Here is a 26,458-nt window from a genome sequence, read left to right as displayed (position 1 = left end):
AAGTTTCTTCATGACTTATAACTGTGTCACACTATCCTTAATTATCCAGTTATAGTTAATTAGTATGCCTGTGTATACCTACCTACTTTTAATAACCTTGAAAATGTAAGTTGTTTTTGTCATAGAGAAGAGTCAAATTTAAATTGAATTAGGGGGTCGTCCTCCTAATTCAATAATAGAATGGTTTTACTTCAATACTGCAATCTAGATTTTTGTTGTGGTGGTCGGAAATAAAAGTCGTGGTAAGTGTAATGCGATATATATTGTATAGAGATGGTCAGTCAGAGCAGCAGCGTGCAGTCGAGGTCGTCGTGCCGAGGCTCAGAGTGCGCGCGCCGCAGCACGCGCGCCACCACGTCGCTCAGCGCCTCGCGCGCGCCCGCCTCCAGCAGCGACAGGCATTGCTGGGGAGACATTATTTATAAAGAACAATGCTTACAAATCTATCCTATGCTATTAATTAAATGTGCGTGCGTGTGTGTATTTATATACCTACAAGCTGCGCCCCGGTGTTCGCTCCCGTGAGAATTTCGGGACAAAAAGTACCCGCCATTCCAGGTTATGTTCTACCCGTGTACCAAATTTTATAGAAATCAGTCCAGTACGTAATGTGTGAAGAGGTAACAAACAAATTTACTTGTATAATATTAGTTGGGATGGGAAATGTATATAATTGTACTTGTTTTATCGATTTCATAAACATTTGAAATATATGTTCTGGGAGTATAAAATCAAGCTTGGTCCCATATCTGGGTATATTAGTTTTTATATATTATAACAAAAATAAAACACCAACACTAAAGAGTCATTCAAGTATTGGAAATAAAATCCAGAGTGAAAAAATAAACCCCCATCTGACCGTTTTCCATGGAAAAATAACTGAAATGCCATACTTTACAAATTCCTTTAAACTTTCAAAGTAGACGGACCTGGTGGTAGTTATCATCAGTGGTGAGCCTCAGCACGGCACGCAGTGCGATCTCTGAGCCGGCGCGCACGCAGGTGTTCTTTTCCTTGGTGCCGTTGACCAGCGCCGGCAGCAGAGCGCGCAGCAGCTCCGCGCCGCCTTCCACTGTGGTCACCCGACCCACCAGCGCGGACGCGGACGCCATCAGCTGCTTCACCTCGTTACTGGGGTGGTTCATGCTCTGAAAGTTACATACGTGTTACGATAAAAGAAAGATAATATTGAATCTTGCGAAATATGTATGTAAATATAGACAAAATCTAGTTTTCAATTAAATGATAAAAGAAATATACACTCACCCTGACAAACTGTGATAGAATATTAGGCGGGATCGGCCTATTATTTTGTAGGAGGTACTTCATGAGGTATCCGATACCTCGGATTCCATTGCACGCGATCGGGACTTTGTCGCTAGCCAGATAATTCAACAGAGCCTTGTCTATCTTCTCCTCGAAGTGGTCGCGGTAGACGCAGTCGGGGGTCTCCTTGAGGGCGACGAAGAGCGCGGCGGAGCGGCCGTGCACGAGCAGCCAGTCGTCGGCGGGCGCCAGCACGTGGTGCAGCAGCGCGGCGTCGCGGTGCGGCGGCGGCAGACTGTGCAGCAGCGCGCCCAGGCAGCCGCCGGCCGCAGCGCGCGGTGGGTCGTCCGCGTGCGCCAGCAGCGCCGGCCCGCTCAGCGTGCCCAGCACGCTCAGCGCCAGCTGCTCCGACATCTTGTCGCCGCCCACTGTGATCACGCTGCGCAGCGCCTGAAATTATCGTTATTAGTGCCCAATTTAAATAGTCATACCGATAAATGGGAAGGCGTGAAATTGTTTAATTTTAGTTACACGTGTCTACATTAAAACACACAAAGGACCCGGCATATTAACTTGCGAAGGCAAAACAGGTACAAAGACGCAAAGAGGCGGGACTTATTTCGTTTTTTATTCAAAAATAGAACCGCGTCTGTCTCAGCCCCGCACTATAAGAACAAACGTACCTGCAGCATAGTCTCCCTGATGGCGGGGTCGTCAGTGCTCTTGATGCTGGAGTGCATCTCCACGAAGAGCGGGTCGGCGCGCGTGTGGATGAGCACCAGCTGCGCCAGCGCCAGCCCCGCGCGCACGCGCACCGGCCGCGCCGCGTCGTGCAGCGCCTTCAGGAACGTGGTCTGCAGCTGCGGCAGGAACTGCTTCAGCATCACGCCCACCTACAGATAATCATCCATTCTAAATTATTTATTCAAGTAATCAAGACTTATATAGGTATGTTAATACACTTATCCTATAAATAAATAAATATATTATGACACATCACACAGATTGAGCAAGCCCCAAAGTAAGTTCGAGACTTGTGTTATGGGATACTAACTCAACGATACTATATTTTATAACAAATAAATACATAGATAAACATCCAAGATGGCCCGGGGGCCAATCAGAAAAAGATCATTTCCATCATGACCCGACCGGGGATCGAACCCGGGACCTCTCGGTTCAGAGGCAAGCACTTTACCACCGTCGTCATGTTATATGTTAATAAAGAATAATTAAATATACTAATATTACAGTTTGTAGCTTTATACAACACAATTGTAGAAACAAATGCATCAAAAAGCTTATGAAATTACTATTCTGAATTCGATATTATTATGTGCACCATGTAAGGCTGTGCGGTGACTGCTGATGTTAACTTGATCTCCCTTCTATCATCACGTCCTTACTAATTCACCTTGGACAAGAGTTCAGCCAGAGTCTCGAGCACGGCCGCCTTCACACTGGAGTTGAACCTGTCTCCCAGGATCCTGATCAGGGGCCCAGTGATGTGCACAACGGAGGGCTGTATGGCGGCCGCTGAAGTCAGCTTGATGACCTCTCCCAGCATGAGCGCCGCGTTCTCCTTGTCCTCGGGCAGACCGTTGAGGATCGACTCGCGGAAGAGCGGCAGGATTGGTGCTATTCCCTGGAAACATTTATTTTATTTATACCTGGAATATTATTTTCTAAAATTATAGATTCAATGACAACAATATACACGCTGAATTTAGCTGAACGTTGACTAAAACTTTCGTCTTACTACAAAAATGCCATAATGCGAAACAAATAAAACTAATAACAATATCATAATATGAGATTGGCTTGACGACTACTACGGCGGTCCGCAGCAAAAAGGCGGTACCGACAAACGGCGCTGCGGAAGAATAATATGTTTAGAAACGGTTTAAATTTGTTTATAGGGAGACTATTAACATTATATTTAAGTCTCGTACGTCCAAAGTTAAGCTGTTCACGAATAAACGGATTAGTTAATCAGTATACATACTTTAGGCAGACAGAATCCAGGCAATAACTCCTGCTTGAGATCGGCGGCAGCGTATCGCACAGCTTGGCGGACGTCGGACACGTGAGCGATCTGCTGCTCGGCGTCCAGCGTCTTCGTCAACGCCGTCAGCGCTTCCCACGCCATCTGCAGGACGTCGCTGGCGGACAAAAGTGAAGATCTAAATTGGAATTCGGTCGGAATAATGTGTGGCGTGTTTCAAGGCAGTGTTCTGGGCTCTTCGTTAAATTTAAGTCGTCATTAAGTAGTCATTGTAAATAAAACTTATTTACTTAGCTTTTTATGTTCTACAGCTTCAGACATTCTGAAAGTTTACTTCAATATTAAATTTCTTCATGACGGCGAAATAAGTTTAAACAAGGGATTCAAATAAGGCCTCGACCCCACCGCGGTCCGTTACGTCGCCGACGCGGCGTCGTCACGTGGTCCTTTACATATGACGTACGTCGGCGCGTTGTAGTTGAGAGTTTGAGAGCTGCAACACCGAGTTGGAGTCCAGTATAGTTACCGGTCGGTGTCGGCGAACAGCAGCAGCAGCCCGCGCAGCAGCTGCGGCACGTGCGGCGCGAGGTCGGCGCGCGTGTGCGTCACGAACGCGCACAGCAGCGCCGCCGCCTCCGCCGACCCCGAGCTGCGGATCGCTTCCAGCAGGGTGTCGATTATACTGAAACATCATCGTTCACGATACTATAAATATGACAAAATTCATGTACAGACAACCGTATGTCAAGAACGCGACATATATAAATGCCGCAATCTTGCTCTGCATGGAAAGGAACTTTATGTAACGGCACACAATAGGTAATTTACAATTACTCGACTTGGCAAGGGCACTGCCGCCACATATCGATTAGCTTATTTGTAACTTACACTCTGACAGCGGGAGGGTCCGTCACAGGCAGCAACGCGTCTCGACAGTGGTCCAGTTCCTTAGCTTCCCCGGGCGTGCCCTTGGCGGCCGCGAGCGCCGCCAGCAACGCCGGCAGCACCCGCGGCAGATGGCGCCCCAGGGCTCCGCCCGCGGCCGCCGCCAGCGCCGACAGCGCGCGGGTGTCGACGGCGCCGCCTCCGCTGGCTGTCAGCACGGGCACGAGGTATGGCAACACTGCGCGGGACTTTATTGCCATTATCTGTGGGACGGATACCACTTTAGAAAACAAGTACACTTTTATCTTGACATGACGTTCATTGAAAAGTATAATTTGAAAGGTATAATATAAAACGTCCACTATAAACTTTAGAGACATTGACAAGAAATTGGCGGACTATTTGCTATCAGCTCGTAATGTCAATGTAAAATATGTCTACAGAAGACGCTTTAAAGCTCACTTTTCAATGGAAGTCAACGTTAATCAGAACCTTTAAACAAAAAAAAAATTCAACCATAAGCATTTCTTTTTTGGCTACAACTATTTTAAATGAGCACCACAGAAATAATCAAATAGTAGGTAATCGAAACATGAATTAGCATAATTGCATTATATTAAAATTGAACACCAGTTATTTTTCCATAAATAAAATATAACAAATTCCGAAGACAAATATTGTAATTTGAAACTTTTTCTCCCAAAAAAATATATATTCGATGAAAAATAACATAGTAGTAACAGTTAGGTGTACCTGTTTGAGTCCATCCAGCGTGGCGTCGGCCAGGTCGCGGTCGGGGTCGTTGAGCGTGTTGAGCATGTGCGGCAGGATGTCGTCCAGCGCCTTGTTGCCGATGGTGGCGTGCAGCGAGTCGAAGGTCCGCGCGGCCGCCACTCGGACCTCCGCCAGCGGGTCGCACAGTGCCGTGCGGACCGTCGGCACCTGACCAACCAATACTTTTATGCCAACTTCACACTTTTTATTTATTTTAACTGCAACACTAGCGCCACGTTGCATTTTTATTAATTGATTTTATTTCTTAGCGAAAATTAATAAAATATTTTACATAATGAAATTCAGTACAAAGTATTCTAGTTTATTATACACAGTAGATTATAGTGGTCATACAGACGTTGCGTGGTTGTGACAGGACTCACCAGGCCATCCGCGAAGCTGAGCACGGCGTCCCGGGAGGTGGAGGCGAGGATCTCCCCGAGGCCGATGCAGACGCCCTGACGCTGGTCCGGGCGCTCCGACCGCAGCCCCCGCTCCAGGATCGGCACTATCTCCGGGAGCACCCGCTCTCCCAGCTGATATACGAATAAAACATGAAAATACCAGTCACTTTTGTTTGAATACTATTCAATTTAAGACAGACGCATAATAAGAACTATCTCGAAATTTGAAAGGAGAATTGTTCATTCAATATTTAATGAAGGCCCCACATTCATAGATACGAATAGTATTAGCGACATCTTAATTCCGTACACAACACATACTATATCGACACTCGAGTACGCATTAATGAAGGACTCATAAAATAATAAAAAGGATCAAAATGACCATTCTTTGAAATAAAACTGGGGTAAAAAAGACACAAAGCTCCACCTTCCGCACTAAGTCCCCGAGCGTCCTGGCGGCCACCTGCCGCTTGTCGTAGCTGGTGGAGGCCAGGCAGCCCAGCAGCAGGCTGAACAGCGTGGGCAGGATCTCGCGCAGCGTCTTCGGGGTGTTCGTCACCACCACCTGACAAACACAATTTAATTGGAAATGTGATTATTTATTATTTTTCTATTAGGTAACGGAATGACATACCTAGTGTTTTTGTTCTTTGTATTGTAATGACATACGATAACGAAAAACTAAATTTGTATGAAAAAAATCAAATATTACAAATTTTTAAACTATTGTAATTTTCAGAATACGCAAAAAAATATATTAGTTTCCCACTGCTGGGCAAAGGCCTCCCTCCTTCCTTTTTTCACAAATCTCTGTCGACAGCAGCCTGTAGCCACCCCTGCAGGAAACGTTATTTTGTTTTAGAATTTTGAAAAGTAACAAACGACTGACCTTCCATACGTGCAACGCAGCCTGCCTCACCATGAGCGCCACGTCACTCCTCCCCATGTACAGACCAGCCAACACGCGATTCCTCCTCTCAGTGCCCAGCGCGGTCATGATCGCCTTGTGCGAGTGTTCCGTGCCGAAGTTATCGTCTTCCGACGCCGTTTCCGTGCTCATCTTGCCCGACACTCCTGAAATTCTGTACAATAAATCTCCCAATAATTGCACGGAGCTGTATCTTATACGCCAATTATCGTCGAATAGTCCCTTTTCTAGCTCCGGTAGCAGCAAAGTTATGGCTGATTCCGCGTATAGCGTCACAATCCTCTGGCCAGCTTTGAGGGCGGTTTCCCTGACGTATTCGTTTTCGTCGGCGAGTGCTTTGAGGATGGGGTTGATGATCTGTCCGATGTAGGGGGTGAACTCGTCGGTGAAGGCGCCGGGCATGTAGATGAACATCATTATGTAGCCGTCCTTTACGTGGGGAGCGATGTCCGTGCGCTCTGCTGTTGCTATGATGTCTGGGGGCAATCATTCTTTATTAGTGTGGAGTGTGGTGCCTTGCGTCGGTATGAAGGTAGAAGAAGGTAGATTGGGTTAGATAGATAGGCGTAGACAGGGATAAGTATCAGAAGGAGTAAGATCTTCAAAAAAATAAAACTTTACTAGCTCGGTAATCGCTAATCGGTAACATTTAAAACGCTATATGTCACTTTCGCTAAATGTCATCGTGGTCAGATCACTATCTGCAAGAATTTCGGCAGCCAATACAGACCAGGCATGATCTTGTGCAGCTTGTGCACGCCGAGGCCGGCGACCACCTCGCTCAGCCCCTGCGCGGCGCCCGAGCGGTCCACGCTGCTGGTCTCCGACGTCAGCGTCTGCATCAGCCACGGCAGCAGCTCCTCGAAGCTGCTCTCGCCCATGCCCTTCACCATCGCGCCCAGCGCTCGCGCCGACACTGACCGCACCTGGATGAAATTTATTATGGTCAACATGGCGAACATCGAAATTACTCATTTCAATACAAATGGACTAAACATGTATTTCCATAACAATTTCCTCATTGTGATGTCTCTGTACCATGTTAACAGCATTCAACTATTAATTCATTAACTTACATCTGGCACAGGATCTAGTAGCGAACTCTTCAACCCCGGTATAATATTGGGAAGGTACGGCTGCAGATCCTTCTGGTCGGTCAACGAGTACATATTGCCTATGATCTGGGCGGCCATCTTGCGCGTCTCCGTGCTGCGGTCGAGGAAGGCCCTCTGCACCACGGGCATGATGAGGGCCAGCGACGGGGCGTCGATGAAGTGCACGAACTTCGTGTCCAACAGCGTCTGCAGACACGCCGACGTCTTGTTCGACGGGTCTTGCAGCGCTTGAAGCAGCACAGGCACGATTGCTGGAAGATTGTCACGATGGATTGTTGGTGATAATCAATGTTAGTCAAACTTGTGGCAGACAGTAGGACACTGGCTTAAGAAACTTAACTATCGATCAACTTGAGTGTACATCAATCAACTTGAATGTACTAAATTTCTGAGATACTAGGATAGAGGTATGTAGTAGAGAACATGTTTGAGAGTTCTCTGAGTAAATTCATAAAGGTTTCACTGGAGATCTGAATCGTTTATATTGCATTTAAGGTGCCTATTATATTTGCATTGGATGCGAATCTGTAATAATAGAATAGTATTTGAACAGTAATAACAATACTATAACATTTCGCATGTGAAAACCTATTTCTTCCTGTCTGAAAATCGAAGTATGAAACGAAACTCTTTATTAATGCCGTCAAAAAACTATTAATAGCTAAGTCTGCTGGCGGTGTACCTTGAATCTCAGGGTTGCGGATGACGGAGCCGATGACTTTGAGAGCCTCTGCGCCCGCCTCCTGCACCCGCATGTGGGAGTCGCTCAGCACCTCGATCAGCTTGGGCACGATGGACGGCAGGCACGACGACAGCTGCTTCGGAGCGCAATACGCCATGGCGCCCAGCAGCTCGATTGAACCTGATAACATGCGACACATTCAAATTTCTCTACTGAACTCCTTTTTTTATTACGGTTTCGGCTAAATATACTTTTTTTGTCTTCTTCCTTGCTTGTTCCACATAACTTTATTACAAAATAATATCAGATTCAGGTGTAAGATAACACAGACTATGCTGTATATATAACACAGATAATGCCCCGCTGGGCATGCAGATCAGGACAATATTTGGCATGTGATAGAGGCACATTGGCAGGAGGGTGTCAGGTTAACATATATCATTACTTCGGCCGGCTAGCGGTTGTCCGTAGCTCTGTCCACAGTATGTTTATTTTTGACCTCGGGTATATATTCCAAACTATATATATATTCCAAATTTGACAGACAGACTTTAATATATTATGTATATTATTACAATTTATATAAAAATACAAATGCATACATGGCTGAACCACAAATATTATTTAATAAATAAATATTTCAAACAATTTACAACAATACTGGAAAATATTTTTTTTGATAAATGTAGCAACCTTTTACTCAAAATGTAAATAGCAATATTTAAACACTAGGAAATTTTCACTAGTTAAATTTATAGTTTGTAAATCAATAGTTCGAGGGCCCCCTGAACTGCGGGACACCGTTTCGTCTAGCTCTCCGGTAACATCTCTTTTTCGGTAATCCATGTAGATGTAAATTAGTCACATCCACAGAGTTTGTACTTTGCGCGTTGCTAAATACATATGGCCGGCTGCGCGCGCAGCTCAGTGACCGGTCTGACGTCAGAATGTATGTCAAAACAACAGTAAACAATTATGATTATAGTTTTGCTTCGTACCTATTTATGATTAGTACATTATATTTATGATTTTTTTTATTTCGAAATGAAAACTTGTTAGCACGTTTTTGTTTTATTTATTTAAAAATGAGCCATAATGTACCCGTGATGAGCCAACCAGCTGGCGGGAACACGATGTAGGACAAAATATAACGCTCTTTCATCTCGTGTTTTTCTAATACGCCTTTCTCTTTCTTGTGTGAGCGAAAATAAAGATATAGTTTCTATCTCCGGGGAGAACATTCGCTGTGAGAATTCTCAGAAATGTTCAAGAAGCTTCTAAGGGATAAAATTTCGAGCACCATGAATTAAGTACAGTGTAATAATTGCAAACTAGTCGCTATTACCGCGCCATATAGGTTCATGCAGGGTAACTCAATGTGGTGTTGACTGTACTATTTCCGAGAACACACAATGTAGTGTCACGTATTTTGTTCTTTTTGTTGATCTATTTTTTAAAACAATATTGTATGTATTGTAAGTATTATTATAGAGTAATTCAATGTCTATGCTCCTAAAGAATTTAAATTTCGGGCGCTAAACAAACCAGTTTATTAAAACAAACAGATATGCCTTTACCACGACATAGAGAGAGGGCAGTGAAGAATGCAAAGTTGTAATATTATTGAACGTTATTTTGTTCCGCAAATTAAGTATTATGAGTTCATCGAGTAGCGAAAGTTTTAAATCTGATGCGACCTCCGTGCCGCGAGTAACATTACCCGCGTTATCCCGGGAATTGTATAATAGGGCCTATGATACTTTTATTTCTTGGAAAAATGAACAAAGAATTAATAATTTTGACGAATATGTTTTTCTTACTTATTTTCAAAATTTGGCTAAAACGAAGCAACCGTCAACTCTTTATAACATATACTCCATGCTCAAAGCAACAGTGAATATCAACAATGATATAAATATCGAGAATTACAAGAAATTGACCATGTATCTAAGGCAAACTTCTAAAGGATTTCAATCGAAAAAGACCAAAGTTTTTACCATAGATGATGTGGATAATTTTTTGAGAGAAGCACCGGATAAAATCTATCTATGCCTAAAGGTTGGTATTTAGTTATGTAAACACAAAAACACAAAGACATTTTTATAGTTTTTAATGGGTTGCTCAAAACCATTATATTTTTGTTATAGGTAGTTCTTATCTTAGGTGTAAATGGAGCTTGTCGTGCGTCGGAACTTATGAACATAACCGTGGAGCATATAGAGAGGCCCTCCGATGCGTTGCTGCTAGTCAAATTGGTAGCTTCCAAAACCAACATGAACAGGTCCTTTGTTCTCCGGGGAGTGGACAAAGAGATTTTAGAAAAATACTTGGCGCTTAGACCTGCTAATACACCAATGAAACGCTTGCTATTACGGTATCATAATGGCAGATGTGTCAGACAAGTCATTGGTAAAAATACAATTGCTGTAATGCCGGCGCAGATTGCCGAATATTTGCATCTGCCGGATCCTAAATTATACACTGGTCATTGTTTTCGGAGGACCGCATTCATGATGCCATCAGACCTAAGACGTAGTTTCAACCTAATGCGTTGTGAAGGAGGCCCAAGGCCAGAAAGAGCTGAATTAAGGGAAGTGTATATAGATACGCCGACGGAACCTGAGGCTTCTAATGAAAATGTTGATATTTTGAACATTGATAGTATCAAAGAAGAATTTACTATTGATTTGGAATTATTCATCGCCTCAGTCATTCGTGTCAGACACATGGAAAGCAGGGGAAAAACGTGATCCCTCTCCAGGGAAATCCACAGAAACGCCTCATCTTCAAAAAGAAGATATTGAGTTCACAATCACTGAGAATATTAATGAAACCAAAACATTATCTATTCCAAGTGAAAATGTGAGAATAATATTTAAGAATTGCAAAGATGTATCAAATATAAACATTAACTTTTAGCTTATTGTTCAAATTTCAATATCCTCTGTTGTTGAACAGTTTGCCAAACTTTGGCGGATTCAGTATACATTGCTGGTTTGACTCTAACCAAACTTGCCACTTTAAAATGGTTTACTAAATCCAAAAACGGTCTTCCCTTCCCACACCTCTAATATTTTCGAACAATCCAACTACACTCCACGCTATATGAAAGATGACAAAAAATCATTCCCACTTCAGCAGGGGAGGTACCTTCAAAATTTTGGATTTTTCAATATATTATTTGACCATTTAGTCGGCGTGATTAATGGGTATATCCATACCAAATTACAAATTATTCTAATACTAATAGTTTTTGAGAACGGAGGTCCATACAGACATAAATGAAACTATAAAAATAGAACATAGCTACTATATACATTTACAACATAAAGAGCGAAGCCGGGCCGGGCCTATGGTGCAAACTAAATGAGAGCTTATGAAATAGCACTGACCAGCCTTAGTGCGCCAGTTGTCGTCCTGCAGCGCCTGCAGCAGCGACGGCAGCACCAGCTTGACGCCGTGCGCGCTGAGCTTGCTCATGATGAGCTTGGCGGTGTCGTCGGCGGCGGCGCGCACATACTGCGAGCTGTCGCCGAAGCACAGCAGCAGGTGCGGCAGCACGTGCACGATGTAGGGCTCGAACAAGCGCCCGAGCTTGTGGCAGAGCATCTCGAAGCCGAACAGTGCGCCTGTGGAGAAAGGATTCATCATTTATTTATTCATTTCATATCTATACTATTATTATAAAGAGGTAAGCGTTTGTGACCTTGTATGTTTGAGGCGGGTAATCTTCGAAACTACTGAACCGATTCCAAAAATTCTTTCACCATTTATCCAAGATTGCTATAGGCTATATTTAATCTCAAAATTACCACGGGAGCGAAGTCTCGAGCAACATCAAGTATTTTATGATTTCGTTGAGAAATGCCACACGATTGGCAGATTTTTTATTGAAATTATCACTATACAAAGTTTTATATATTATACATAGTTTCTATAGATATAACAGCATACCTTCACGATACTTGTAGTTTTTCTTCTCCTGTATAGCCTCGGTGAGTTTGCCCATCACGTCCAGCTGCTTCAGGGAGAGGATGCCGAGGCCCTTGATGATGCCCGCGATACCGTATGCGGCGCCCTACAATATTACAATGATAGTAAATATCGTGCGGTATAGAACTGCCCATGGATGTGGGAAGCGAACCTTGGCCGCTGATGATCAACAAGAGCATCCAAAAAAGGGTTTACTCATATGATACTTTCATATCAAAATTCCGACTGGAACGAAAGCACAGGGCGCAGCTAGTAATGTTGTAAAAGTGAAAGTTGGAATTATTTACATACTATTTCACGCAATAACGCATTTCGATATTTGATAATTTAATTCGTGTCTAATAATTAGGTACTCAGTGAATTTTGATGCGATTTTTATAGTAACATTGCTGAATTTTAACTGGTTTTTTACCTTCCGGTCGCCGTATTTCTCAGCGGTAAGCAGCTGTTTCATTAGCTTGTTCATGATCACCGGTATCTCTTCCTCCAAGGCGGGCGACGTCACCAGGTGAGGCAGACAGTTGCTCACCGCCTCTTGGACCTGTGGGAAATACGATACACATCACGTATTTATTCCCTTCGGGGAATGATTTCTGTTATAAATGTGATAGTTATTACATTTACTTCATCATCATCATTTTCAGCCTCCATTTATCCATTGCTAGTTATATACCTCTTATCTCTTCTAGTATTGTAAAGGAATATTCAACATTTTAAGATTTCTTTTACACACACGTCGTACACTACGTGTTCGCGACGTCACCGGCCCTAATCTAACTGGGAACAAGAACTAGTGGATATTACCTGTTGGCTGGGAGTAGACAAGGCGGCCACCAGCCGCAGAGTGATGGGCCTCACGCGGGCGTCGCCGGGCGCGAGGTGGCGCGCCAGCGACCCCACCAGCAGCACCACGCTCTGTCTCACCGCATCGTAGCCGCCGGATTTCGGAGCCCTGTCCAGAAAATTCTCGAATACGGGGAGGAGGCTGCTTATTGTTTCCTGTGGACAAAAATTATATTGAAAACTCGGATAAGAACATTATTTATTTCAGTTTCGAATACAGATTTGATAGCAGCACCGTTGTAAATGTAAATCACTGTTGTGCTGGACAAAGTTCTCCCCAATCGTCCCATTTTAAAGAGCAATCTGTGGCCAGGTCTCTTCGAATGACCTCAGTTCGTCACACCACACGTCCGTGGTCTTTTTCATTAAAAAAAAAATACACCTAGTAATATCTAAGTCTAATAATTATAAATAAACGCATATCACGTGCCACTTTTAACTTCTTCTCGACGTTAACAGAGGAAACAGTTAGCAGGAAGAGTTTAAAAGTTAGCAGAGGAGCTAGGGTCATGAAAGCATAGGATTGGGCATTCATACCTTCCCATGCAGATCGACGATGGCCATTGCAGCATCCAACATGTCTCCTCTGACCACTTCGTGCCGGTCAGCCAGAGCCTCCTCCACGAAGAATCTCATGGCGTCTGCGACTTCGTCTGCGCTTAGTAGAGGAGCTAGCGCCTTGAGAGCGAGAGCTACGCCCCGGCGCGAGCCCCACTCGTCTACGGCGCCCTCCACCACGTGACCGAACTGGTCAAGCTTCGCGGGGATTAGCTGTGAAGTAATGTGTACTGTTACATAGTGTTCCATAGATTTTTGAGTAATTCGTTTAGACTGTTAAGGCCGGCAACACGTGAAGATGAGAAAAATAGAATAAGGGACTGTTTCACGGCTTGCTGTGGTAGTATCTGACAGCCTATTATGTAACATATCGTTAAAAAATGTATTTTATTGGCCAATCACATCTGTCAGATTAGATTAGAAAATATACTGGACGGATTTTTATACAATTCGGTACACGGGTAGAACATAACGTGAAATAACAGACAGGGTACTTTAATCCCAAAATTCCCACGGGAGCGAAGGCCGGGGCGCAGCTAGTAATATAAATAGAGCGATGTACCGGCAGCGTCCGGCGGTACTCCAGCTGCAGGTGGCGGTGCACGTCCGCACGCGGCGCGCGCGCGTCGCGCACGAGGCTCGCCAGCGCGCGCGCGCTCGCGCGCTGCACGGGCTCGCTGGGGTGCCGCACCTCCGCCAGCATCTGCGGCTGCAGCGTCGTCCACTGCGCGCGCTGCTGCGCCGTCGGCAGCCGCGACCACAGCTCTTCGGCCAGCTTCCTGCAGACACGACACGACACGTACCGCGGGGATACATATATCACGTTTGAGTTATAAACATTATTAATTTTTGTGCGGCGTATGCACGATCGATGCTAGGAATCTGCGTATTTATAATACTTAAATAAGCTTATGAAATTAAATAAAAAATATATATGGAAATTCCTCGAATGACTCACAAACTTACTTGTTATCCTCTGAGACATCGAAGGTGGCAATGAGTAATCTTTTGGTAAGGTCGAGCGCGTGATCAGGATTCTCCAAGAGCGGCGGAAGACGATCTGATATACAGAGCAACGCGCGGAGCGCTGCGTCACGGACCACCTGGAAGGTCCGTCAGAGTAAACATAGAGACTGGTGGAATAAAACAATCAAATTAAATGGATTTATCGATATTAAGGTTTAAGGATGAATATCCCCCAGTCAAATGCCAACACCTATGGGGAAGTGAAGACTTAAGATTATCGGCTTTTGTCATATAAAGTAGATGTTGTGTGTAATAGACAATTTGTTACTGGGGGAATTCAGACTGCAACTATAATTTTTCTATTTTCATGGAAAATTTTGGAAGGAGCACAATGCGAATGTGCTCCTTCCAAAATCGTTGTACTAGATACTACTACATTACTTACTTTTTCAATTAAATTCTATAATTGCATAAAATAGAGTAAAACATGGAAATAGCAAGACTATTTAGCTAAACACAGCATAAAAAGTTTGTGTATAAACACAGCATAAAAAGTTTCAATCCTACTAAAAATTTGTGAGGATGTACGTGTGTATATTTGTTACTCTTTCACGCAAAATATACTGGACGGATTTTAATGAAATCTGGTACACGGGTAGAATATAAACTGGAATAACACATAGGGTATTGTTTATCCCGAAATTCACACGGGAGCTAAGTCCCGAGGCGCAGCTAGTACTAGTACTATATATACTTTTATTTTACTATTTTAGCATATGAGAGAATAGCTTGCATTCTTAAAACTAGATAAATATCAATGGGTTAAAAGAATAGGTTCTCGCTGGTATTACAGAAATACTTAGATAAAAAATTCCCGATAGTGACCTCCAAGGGGCTCTGCAGGCCGGCCAGCAGACAGCCGACGTCGCCGGCGCTGACGCCGCCGCGCGCGCCGCACTGCGCCGTCTCCAGCAACGCCGCCGTGCTGGCCGTCTGCACGCGCCCCGACGTACTGCCTATATTGTGTGTGTGTGTGTGTATTATACACGCGTGTCGACTACTATGTATTTTCATTCGAGTGATATACAATTCTTTATTTTCTTCACAGTCGTATTCCTCATGGCTGAGGGTCGTGGTCATTACATGGAATGAAACACAACAACTTTCTTGGCATTATTAATGGAGTGGTTTGCCATTGCCTTCTCCATTTCACTCACAAGTTAATAAGAATCAATCAGTGTGCAGGTTTCCTCACGATGTTTTCCTTCACCGGAAGCAAGTGGCGGTCGATGAAAACTACTAGTATACTAGTAGTTTTCATCGACCACCACTTGCTTCAACGACAATCATTACATGAGTTAGATTGGTATACGAACTCATGAGGCACGAGTAGCAGTACGTTGTAATTTCAAGCAGATAACTGTTAAAAACATTAAAGTTATTGGACAAACTCTTTCTCATCTGAGCGTATTTCCCTTTTATGTTCCTCAGCTATTATGCGTTGGAGCCCAAGGTCCAAGTTTCCTACTTTTCTTCACATCGCCATCTTTAAAACAAACCATTGACATTGCTTATACACAACGATAAATCAGCATTTTTTAGATTTTCCTCTATTTATCTTCATATAATATAGGTGTGCGGGCGGGGGTATACTGACTGATGAGTTCGATGAGCAGCTGGAACATGTGCTCGATGGGGAACAGCTTGGGGTTGAGCAGCTCCCGGGAGCTGAGCGCGGCGACGGACGCGTGTCGTGCGATCACCGACAGACCGTTGAGCATTGTCGTCTCGTCCGCCCGGGTTGCCGGGGCCGTCAGACCTGGTCAAATTAATGTATTGATTTACTTTCCAATAGGAACTTTTCTGAAATACAGGACCAAGACTTGAGCACATTAACAAACATTCCAATCCCGATTGTGTCGCGTAAAAGGATATTTTTTGCCATTGACAACCCTTTGGTTAGATTTTACCCGATTTTACATTTAAGGGGGCCTTAATCTTTTGCAATATAATTTATTCATTACACGAAATAGGGCTGTAAATTTGCAAGATTTTGTCATAATTTTTCATAAACATACTGCAAGAACACACGATGAACATATGATGAAAACACGATGAGATAAGCAAATCACAAACCTTGCTTGAGCAAGGGGAACACATAACAGAATCCAGGCGCGTTGAAATGGTTTGTCTTCTGCTGTGTGGTCGGGTCTAGTTCGTCTTCCGAAGGGTTCTTTGGTTCAGCCGTGGCCGCGTGCACCAGGTTGATGGTGCGGATGGTCGCCTTGTCCAGGTCTTCTTCTTCCCATGCGGGGTCCAGGTCGCATTGGGGTTTGTGGAGTCTGGGGGTGGAACGTCGGTGTGAGTTGTAGCTTATTTTGATATAACTCATGCCTTTAGATTTCTAGATAGTTTAATTGCATTATTACTGATTCGTAAATACATTTATTTTTCATACAAAAAAACTGAACTATAATAATTTTATGCAAACTTTGTGGAGCTGAAAATAAATTAAGATTTTTTTTTTCATTTATTATTAAAATTTTCTACTTTGTGAATTTAGTTATTATGCGAATAATACTGAAATACATAACAATATGTACCATTTTAGAAACTGACATTGGTCTACGATTTAAGCCTATAATAATATAATAACGTTTATTTTAAAAATTATCGCACAAAATTCATTTAAAATTCGTAACGCAACAAATAGCATCGATATATGAATAGCACAGCACGGGCGTAATACCTGAGCGTGACCCTGGCGACGGTGTCCCCGAGCGCGGCGTGGTGCGGCAACAAGGCCGCGCGCAGGGCTCCGTGCGCGTGCACGAGCTGCGGCGCCGCCAGCGGGCTGCGCAGCGCCGCCAGCGCTCCGGCGGTCACCGCGCGCGCGCGCAGCCGCAGTGTCTGCGCCGACCCCCGCTGCACCGCCTCCAGCAGCCGCACCGCCACTTCCACGCGGCTGTTCAGCTGAATATACAAATACAGCCTGTCAACAGTGGTCCACACACATATATGCGAAAATCTGTCTGTTCTGCTTTCACGGCAAAACCTCTGGACTGATATTGAAACATAGGCTATTTTTTTTTCAAATTCAACCTTCCAAACAAACAAAGAATTTCACGTGAAATAATTTGGCTTTGTCTTTATAGAGTATGCAAAGTGAATAAAATATTAGTAAATAAATAACTTATACTTACAGCAGTTAGCCTCTGTCTGATGGCGCTTTCTTTTGCCAGTTGTGCCTTTATGGCTTCCTTTTGTTTTGCTGACAGCGGGACCTGGAAATGTTATAGTTTTCACGGCTGGTCCATTGGGCGAATTCAGTTAATACATTGGCTGCTATCGACATATGTTACTGACAACAAAAAATCACTACATAATCCAAATCGCAGTCAACATTGTACAATAACGTGCATTAAGATTTGTACGGTCCTTATTCCAAAGCGACATGATATTTAATGCATTTGTACACAATGTGTACTACACATATCCAGTGCACGTATGTCTGTACTGACTGTCTTTTATGAAACTCGATAATCCTCTTCACACATATTCATAATCAAAATTTCTCATATATTTCATCAGTTTCTCACCTGAACGAGTTCTCATTTATATAGATAAATTTATAACTTAAGGCCCATATTAAGCATCGTGGGTCCGATAGACACAAACACAGCATAATCGAACCGCAAACAAATATCAATGTACACAAATATTTGCCCGGGTTGGGTATTGAAACTAGGACCTGGTTGTCAGAAATACCCATCAGTCGTCATAGATTTCTCACTACAGATAACTGTTTCTCGCCCCTTAGAGACAAGAAACATCATCAATTACAATATATTTCTCACCTCCTTGACTTTCCCTTCCCTCTTCCGTTTCTCCTCTAGTTCGCGTCGCAGCTGCAACTCCTCCAGCTGGTCCTTGTAACTGTACGCCTTGCTTTCTCGTTTCAGGTTCATCTCCTTGCTGTCTTCATTGCTGTGTAATAAGGATTTTATATTGACTTGAGAAATAAGACCCCAAAAAAAAGATTAAGTAAGTGAGATTCGGGTCGATTCCTCCCTACTTGAATACTTAAGTAAGGTAATTTAAAAACGTCTCTTAACACCATAAATGGTGTGATTTTCATATTTCCTCCCAATACGGGTCGTTACAAAATTTAGTCAAATATATATGATTTACCCCGGCACGGCGGACTTGTCATAGAGCTCGCCCTCCCGGACGAGGTAGGTGAAGTACTCGTCCCGGGAGACCCGCAGCAGCTCCGGGTCCAGCAGCGCCGCCAGCACGCTCTGGATCGCGTCGCCCGCGACTGCGTCCGCGTTCACACCCACCAGCGTCGACACTACGTTGGACCACGTCTGGCATAGAAACGAAATTGCCACATGGATAGATCAAACCTTCAGTTATGGTTTTACCCGAGCGAGGCCGGGGCGCGCCTCTAGTTAATTAATAAAATAAAAATTGTTACGAACTCTTATAGGAGAAATTATGAACTACAAAAAGACACCAGATTGTGCGAAAAGTTAGTTTTACTACGTCAAATATGATTTTAGCTTTCGAATAATGAAATGTGACTGAATAAAATGAGAATAGTAAAGAAAAAAATCAGGAAGCCATAAAATGTACATAAAAAAAAACTTCTGTGCGCGAGTTAACTCGCACTAGACCGTCAATTAGTATCTTATGCCGGCTACACACTATCGCAGCACTCAGACAGATGCCGACATAAAAGCATGAACATTGCGTAATTTTATAAGAGCTTTTATTTGCCACAATGATAGATGATAATAATATAGTAATAGTGTAGTAGGAGCCGGCATTAAATGATCCTTACCTCATTCGGTTTGTATCCGTTTATATACGTATTCTTGAGGTTATTAGCATGCATGGCGACCAGTTTTTTAGGCTCTAGCCTCAGGTGGCAGACGACTTTGATCCACGCCCGCTTGTTGACGGCGGTCGCTAGAGGGTGGTGGCACGCCGGGAGCGCGTCGATTGCTAGGCTCTGAGCATCTTCTACAGGATAATCTGGCAGAAATACAAATGTTTAACATTCCAATACACATTGATTAAACTGGAAAAATATGTAGTCAATTTTTCTTTAAATTTTATTTCATATTACCGGACTTTGTGCGCTATGCGTTGGACGGTAGGTTGAATGTCCAATATCACTTAAATCGAAAGCGTTAAAAGACAACATCGCGAGTTTCTTTTAAGTACGTGTGTACAAGGAGTTATGGTCCAATAAAACAATAATGCTAAATTAAGAATAACTCACCTCTATTTGAACACAAGGCTTGAACACAATCCAGTACCATCTTCCCCGTCACATCACTCCCTTTCTCATCAGGCGGCGTCTTCTCTTTCCCACTGAAGATCTTCCCTTCTTCCAACACTTCATTCAACTTCAGCATTAAATACCTCGCTAATAGAGCTCTGTCTTCCTTGGCAAGTAACCCTTTAACCTCCTCTATGGCGAAACTCCTCACAGATTTGACAGTGGACAGTAAGACTAGCACAAACGCCCTGTATATAGGCGAGTTTTGATCACTGGCAACACTTTGGTAGTTTTCCAAGACTGATCTGCATAATATCACCACCTGTATTAGGACTATAAAGGGGTAAATGTTATAGTGCTACTCGGAAATTTTGAGCTAAGTTAAAACATCAATTTATGGGGGGGCGTCATAGCGAGGGGAATGCAAGCTGTGAAGAATAGAATAGCGTATTTGGTTGTCGAGGATTTTTAATGGATTGCTGTAGTGGCCGGCAACAGGTGTCTGTCGATGTAGTTAAGACAAGAGCACTTTTCTTAAACATTAAAACAATAATTGGCAACAAAAGAATTAAGACTTTGTCACAACCAAGTATGTTTTAAATTGGAAAACATCTAAAATCTCCGACAAGGAAATGTGTGTAAGCAGATTATATAGCAGTGCAAGATCTACTACCTATATAAGCACCGAGTGGAACAGTAAAAAGAGATTCATTTTGATATTTTTTTTAATTCAAGCAAATAATAGTAATTATACATATAAGTTATCTAGGTAAGGAATGTGTGTAGTAGTTATGAGCCGGCTACTATTTGGGGTGAAAATGTTTCTGTTTTTTTTTACTGTATTTAAAAATGGTTTAATGTTGTTTCACCACTCTCTGATAAAATATCATACTGTAATCTGATAAATTAACTCCTAAATAAATCTGCCAGATGTATTGGCCAATTTGCCCTAACACTTGTGAAAAACTATTTTTAACGCTATTTGTTCGATATGCTACATTAGGCCTATCAGATACATTATCAGTAAGTGGTAAAACATGTATTTTCCTATCGGTTGACTGGAAGGAATCCCTCCATGGGATAGTCCGATGTTCCTAGTGCTTTTTTTCTATTTCTTAAGTATTTTTGTTTTATTTTATATAGTTATTTCAAACAGACAGTCTCTAGGTATCAAAACGAAGCTCCCCATTCGACGAGCGCGCGAGTGGCAGCAGCAGTACATACCGTCGTCGGGCGCGGCCAGCAGCACGCGGCGGTGCAGCAGCGGCGGCAGCGCGCCCGGCGGCTCATGGCCCGGCTCCAGCGCCACCAGCGCCGCCATCGCCGCTATACCCTCGCACACCACCAGGTGCTGACCAAGTACACGATTTAACTTCATTTTTGACGTCAAAAAGTGTGTTTAATAAAATCGTATCTTCAATAAAAAAAAATTATTTAGAACGATCGTATTATAAAAATAAAACGTATTTAAATGACGAATATGAAAAATATAATAATATTTAATGGCATTAAAATAACAATATTTCTTTTTAATGCTTTTTGAGCATTTCAAGGTGGCAATGCTAGGTCATGTGTTTCATTAATATCTGACATATCGAAGTCTAGAGCGCGCATTTTTAGAATTAAACTGTGATTTTATGATTGCCTGCCTGCTTAACCCTGTTTGGGGATATTGTCGTTGCCTAACAGCTGTGAAGGCTGGGTAGCGCCGTAGTGGCAGGTAGGTGATCCACTGACCTGCAGCGGTTGTTGCAGCGCCCTGTCCACAGCAGCGCGCGCCAGCGGCCGCAGAGCGTCGGCCTGCGCGGCGCTGTGCGCGCGCGCAGCCAGCGTGCGCGACACTAGCGACGTGTACGCGATGCGGACCGGCTGGGTACTACTCTTGGCTGATAGATTTTTCTGAAATACAAATTAAAATTCAAAGACCACAAACCGCCAAAAAAATAAACGAGAATTTAAGTAAAGATAAAAATTCAAAGGAAGGGCGCGTGACCATGCACACTTGCGTTTCGTAGTATTGGCGGCCGTGAGTCATTAATCTTGACTCGGCTGAACCAGAGGGATACAAATATATAAAAAGTTAAAGATCTCAAAATCGTTAAGAAAATTACCTTATATATATCAATGATACTGTTGGGCATCTCCGCTTTAAGCGTCAACAGCCACCGCTGCAGCGCTTGCAGCGCTCCGCACAGCGTCCGCTCGTGAGACTCGCTTTCTAGAACCCGGGACATATGCTTCACCATCTCGTCGAATAGCTTCAGACGCGATGTGTCGTCTACGCCCAACTCGCTTAGAGCTCCTACACCCTGAAAATTTACGAACTATGTCTAAAGGCCTTTTCTAAAATAAACTTTTTCCCAACTTTGTAGTTGACTATGATCAAAATGAGAAAGTTTACGAAATGTATATTTCTAGTATAGTAACACTAGTATAGAACAAATAAACTTATATATTCGCATTTAATAATTATTAAATTTTAATATTGGGTGTCTAAAATAAATTACACTATAAAAATATCTTTAAATCAGTTTAAAGCTAAAATGAATCGTAAAATGTCGTGTCATCATCACAAACCTGCAGAACAAGGATCTTGTCCTCGCTGGAGATGAGCTTCCCGCCCGCGCCGTTGTACTCCGCGAAGGCGTGCGCAAGCAGCGCGTGCGCCGCGTGCTGTGACGTCACGCGGCGCGCGAGACGCGACAGCGCACGCAGCGCCTCGCCGCGCACCCACGCGTCCTTACTGTGCACGTTCACTGCGCACGGGACATTCATTTGTATTACCACAACTTTTAACAAATAAATATAATAAAATTTGTACATGTAGTCAGGGAATCGAAAACACTATAAGTGTGTATGTATGTAAGAAAGAATAATGGTGAGCCCTTCTGGTATGATAGGAACTTACCCTACATTGTTTAAACGAGTTTTCGGCATTTCTTCTCAGCAGTGGTCATTCTAAAATGCCAGTAGTTTGTTACTTTTTGATTACTATGTAATATGAAATTTGTTCAAAAAGTAAACTGCACTTTTTACATGACAATTATTTGATAACAAACAATCTTATTTACCTATCAAACTCTTGCCAATATCCACCGCAACACCATCCAGATCCACATTAAGATTCTCCACGACCTCCCCGACTGCCTCTATGATGGTCTCGGGGCTCCTGAGCATGGCCTTCTGTAACGCAGGCAACAGGCTGCCGTCCACCTCGGCCTTGCTCAGCAGCTGCAGGAACGCTGAGCAGCCTTTGATGTAGTTCGCGTTGGGACGCGTCTTCACACTGATCAGGCTTTTTGTGAAGCATTCTAACATTTTATCCTGTAGATATATGTTTATTATTTATCTATTAAAGTTTATTATTCCAAGCAAAAAGTGATAAACAAACATGATAACAAACCTTGTGGTTGTCTCGCACCGTGTCGTCCAGATGCGGCCAGAGCGCCACGAGCGCGACGCACACGTGCGGAGCAGCGTCCGGCTGCGACACCAGCGTCTGCAGCCAGCGCAGTGTGCGCGCCGCACCGACCGCTCTCCACATCGAGTGCAGCTGAACATTCAAAAATTATTCTAAATATCTCTTTCACGCAATAAACAAAATCACTTTCCAATTCATGAATATTATAACTTAATAGTATATTGTCTGTTGATTGCCAACCCATCAACAGGCAATATATGTAATTGTTATTTGGTTGTTGTTTGGTGTAGTATAATATAAATTACTAGATAAACAAATAAATTATCTCTAAGCTAATAGCAAACTCTTCATTAATAAAATCATGCAGAATCATTGTTTGACCAGCATGTTTTCACTGGTTCATAAGGAAGATGTTAACATTTGTAAGTCTACACTAGTGCTTCACTTCACTTTTTGTCCTTTTCCTTTAACATACTGTAATCAATAGTGTTGAGATGTTAACATTAACAGCATCAAGTAAAGCAGAACTTACCATAGAAAAAGCCTTGTCATTTTTCCTCTTGTCTCCATAGGCAACAACCACAGCCAGCAGATTGGCCTGAGCCAGAACTAATGAGTTGTCAAGGCTGTCTTCCTCTGCCTTCAGGGAGCCTTGCACCAATATGGTGGACCATCGCAGAGCATATAGACCACTCTGGCTTGTACTCTTTCTGCAATTAAAAACAAATATATTATTGTTATTTTTACTTGTATGTTCCCAAATAATATAAAACAAAATAAAAAGACAAAGTTGTGAGTAAAATAAAACTGTACATTCAAAAAATTCATGACTAGCAGAAATCAACCCACACCCTTCCCTAACTGGGACAGTGTTCTTAACTACTGAGCTATTGTATCAGTTGGGATTTGGAATTTTTATTCTGATTTCTGTTGAATATTGAGGTAATATTGTATCCAGTCAAGATCCAGTAAGATCACCAAGAAGGCAAATTCAAATGAGTTTTTCAAGGGTAGTGAGGTGCAGGCTACATAATTGTCAATTGAACCTATTAGAATCTTATTTAAATCTTCTTATTATAATTCCAACTTACGATGTGGCAGTACTACGCAGCTGTTCTGATAAATCCAATAGGACAGGTAACAAGTTCTTTAAAGTCCACTCCCTGTGGTTGGCAACCAAATAAGTCAGCAAGCCTTTGACATATGACTGAGATGTGGTGTCTCGATAGCGGTGCAGTGTCATACCCACCAGTCTGCACACAAACCGCACTGCTGGCTCTGTGATACCTGTGAAACATATACAAATTCTAGAGACTAACAAATTATAAACTTATTTCTTTCATGTTTTTGAATTATTTATATTAACTAAAGCCTTATTTAAAAGTATTATGTAGCTTAAGTAGACACATAATATCCAAGAAATAAAATCGAAAAACAAAATAAATAAAGTTCATACAAAAACAAATATTTCATAAGTAAACGCAACTTGATGAACAGAAAATTGGCTGGGCAATGGATCAATACAGCTAGGTCAACACACTCAATTGACACCTGAAAATACTTTGATGTATTACATATAGGAAACTAATTTCCTTTCGCCATCTGAGTGATAGTATTACGAATTAATTCCAACTAACCTGGAGAAGATAGAACATCCTGAATTTCTTCTACGACTTCACGTCTTCCCTTCAAACTTGCGGTCTGGATTTTGAATGATATATCTTTCAATTTCTTCAAAACCTGTTGGTGTATAGATCGGTTATAAAATAGCCCACAAAATGCTTTTATTATAAATCAAAAAAATACCAAATTTACCTCAGAATCTGCCATTTTCGGAACATTCAAAAGAAATTTCTCCAAAAGCACACGTCCCGCAGCACGATTTAGCAGATAAAAAAAAATACTTTTTTTTTTTTTTTTTTTTTTTTTTTCTTCTTTGTGGCAATCAAACTTCTTCAATAGAGCTTATTTTTGCCAATGTCGAGTTACATTGTTATTGGACGATAGGATAGGACTTAGGCGGTGTTGAAGAATGAGGGCAATAAATACATATATTATCATATGTAATGTAAGGGTAAATAAATAGTTTTAAACATAAATATTATGGTAAGAAAGGAAAGAAGCAAGAGCTTTAATATATTTAAAATCTGTAAAGGAAAGGATAGTAAAGGAATCACAAGGAAGAGGAGCACGGAGTTCTATAAGGAACTGGTAAAGAGGCTTTGAGTCATATTTTGAACATCTGAACAGAAGATGATCAATATCACCTTCTTCAACTAAAGCGCAGTCACATATATCTTCACTAAGAACACCGATTCTTTGTAAATGAGTAGCAATACAACAATGACCAAATCTAAGTCTACATATGGTAGAAGAAACTCTTCTATCAAAAATCAGTTTTGAAAACCAAGGTTTTAGACAAATTTCTGCATTAAGGCGTCGATAATGTCCTCCCTTTGACTGACTAGACCTCTCCCATGTAGAGTTCCATTCTTTCAAAAGATACTCTCGTGGAACTGCCAGGAGGTCTTGACAGTAGACAAAGTCATTTTCAGCATTTCCCTGTGATGCTGCTAAGGTTGCCAGGCCATCGACTAATTCATTACCTTGAATACCCGAATGACCAGGTATCCAAGCTAGAGTGACATGTAAATTTAAATTATGACAATGTTTTAAATGGCATTTGACCTCAAGGGCTAGAGGACAAGAAGATTGTTTTTTGAAGGGATTTGATAAAATTGCTTGAAGAAAACTAAGCGAGTCTGAACAAACATAAGAGTTTTTAATTTTGTTCAAAATAATATATCTAATACACTCAAGAATAGCCATGCCTTCTCCTATGAAGTTAGAGAATAAATTTGGATATTTAAAAAGTTGAAAATAGCCTGATGAATGTCTTAAAAAGGCAGCTCCTACACTATTATTACTAGGGTCTAAGCATTTAGAAGCATCTGTATAGAATACTTCAGGTTTAGAATCCAAATCTTTAAGATACGAGATAAATTTAGAGTTTGCTAATCTTGTTCCTTTAACAATGCCTAGGGACAAATTTACTTTTGGTTCAAAAATTAAAGTATCGTAATCGTATGAAAACACAGGATGACAATAGTATTTGTGAGTTGAGCACTGAAGGCCTTCAAATCTCCTGTAGCTAGATATCAAATGTGGTATGCTATTTTTACGCCAAAATACATTCCGATCATTAATGGTGTCACTGAGAGTACGTAATTTTGAATTTAACGGATGATTGGTATATTGTTGATTTTTAAAAATAAACCTATCGGAAAGATATTGTCTACGTAACGCCAAGGGAGGCTCGGAACAT

At 42.3% G+C, this 26,458-nt stretch overlaps 2 protein-coding genes across 3 annotated transcripts; one reads left to right on the top strand and one right to left on the bottom strand.

The window, feature by feature from the left end:
• Positions 1–243: 243 nt before the first annotated feature.
• LOC128683479 (stalled ribosome sensor GCN1) lies at positions 244–25,033 on the bottom strand. Of its 2 annotated transcripts, XM_053769165.1 has the most exons (41): positions 24,949–25,033; positions 24,771–24,873; positions 24,225–24,420; positions 23,666–23,843; positions 23,116–23,265; positions 22,784–23,036; positions 22,290–22,468; positions 21,824–22,021; positions 21,450–21,611; positions 20,937–21,063; positions 19,713–20,045; positions 19,269–19,462; positions 18,614–18,792; positions 18,280–18,409; positions 17,626–17,706; positions 17,172–17,395; positions 16,559–16,764; positions 16,080–16,241; positions 15,308–15,438; positions 14,423–14,559; positions 14,019–14,235; positions 13,436–13,669; positions 12,860–13,054; positions 12,468–12,596; positions 12,017–12,140; positions 11,455–11,691; positions 8,063–8,242; positions 7,342–7,631; positions 6,996–7,191; positions 6,227–6,741; positions 5,765–5,902; positions 5,314–5,466; positions 4,910–5,098; positions 4,160–4,419; positions 3,798–3,953; positions 3,272–3,428; positions 2,681–2,911; positions 1,950–2,159; positions 1,267–1,716; positions 930–1,148; positions 244–404 (listed from the first exon to the last, which is right to left on the bottom strand). In XM_053769165.1, the coding sequence occupies exons 1-41, from the start codon at positions 24,961–24,963 to the stop codon at positions 282–284; spliced, it is 7,941 nt and encodes a 2,646-aa protein (XP_053625140.1). In that variant the 5' UTR covers positions 24,964–25,033; the 3' UTR covers positions 244–281. The 2 variants fall into 2 exon arrangements, with proteins under 2 accessions (XP_053625140.1, XP_053625141.1); XM_053769166.1 differs by lacking the exons at positions 21,824–22,021; positions 22,290–22,468; positions 22,784–23,036; ... (3 more) ...; positions 24,771–24,873; positions 24,949–25,033 and having other exon boundaries at positions 19,713–20,034; positions 21,450–21,591.
• On the top strand, positions 9,603–11,350 carry LOC128683480 (uncharacterized). Its single transcript, XM_053769168.2, has 2 exons — positions 9,603–10,120; positions 10,210–11,350. The coding sequence occupies exons 1-2, from the start codon at positions 9,719–9,721 to the stop codon at positions 10,810–10,812; spliced, it is 1,005 nt and encodes a 334-aa protein (XP_053625143.1). The 5' UTR covers positions 9,603–9,718; the 3' UTR covers positions 10,813–11,350.
• Positions 25,034–26,458: the final 1,425 nt, after the last annotated feature.

Source organism: Plodia interpunctella, chromosome 3, assembly GCF_027563975.2.
Source record: "Plodia interpunctella isolate USDA-ARS_2022_Savannah chromosome 3, ilPloInte3.2, whole genome shotgun sequence".
Taxonomy (NCBI): Eukaryota; Metazoa; Arthropoda; class Insecta; order Lepidoptera; family Pyralidae; genus Plodia; species Plodia interpunctella.
Note: the sequence above shows the minus strand (reverse complement) of the source record. Positions and strands in the feature narration are given on the sequence as shown.

Excerpts from the sequence above, each read along its gene's own strand:
- LOC128683480 (XM_053769168.2), top strand. The coding sequence starts at position 9,719 with ATGAGTTCATCGAGTAGCGAAAGTTTTAAATCTGATGCGACCTCCGTG. Across the intron at positions 10,121-10,209 it reads AAATCTATCTATGCCTAAAG|GTAGTTCTTATCTTAGGTGT; the intron begins GTTGGTATTTAG and ends TTTTTGTTATAG.
- LOC128683479 (XM_053769165.1), bottom strand. Across the intron at positions 8,243-11,454 it reads CAACTGGCGCACTAAGGCTG|GTTCAATCGAGCTGCTGGGC; the intron begins GTCAGTGCTATT and ends GCATGTTATCAG. Across the intron at positions 7,632-8,062 it reads CCGCAACCCTGAGATTCAAG|CAATCGTGCCTGTGCTGCTT; the intron begins GTACACCGCCAG and ends ACAATCTTCCAG.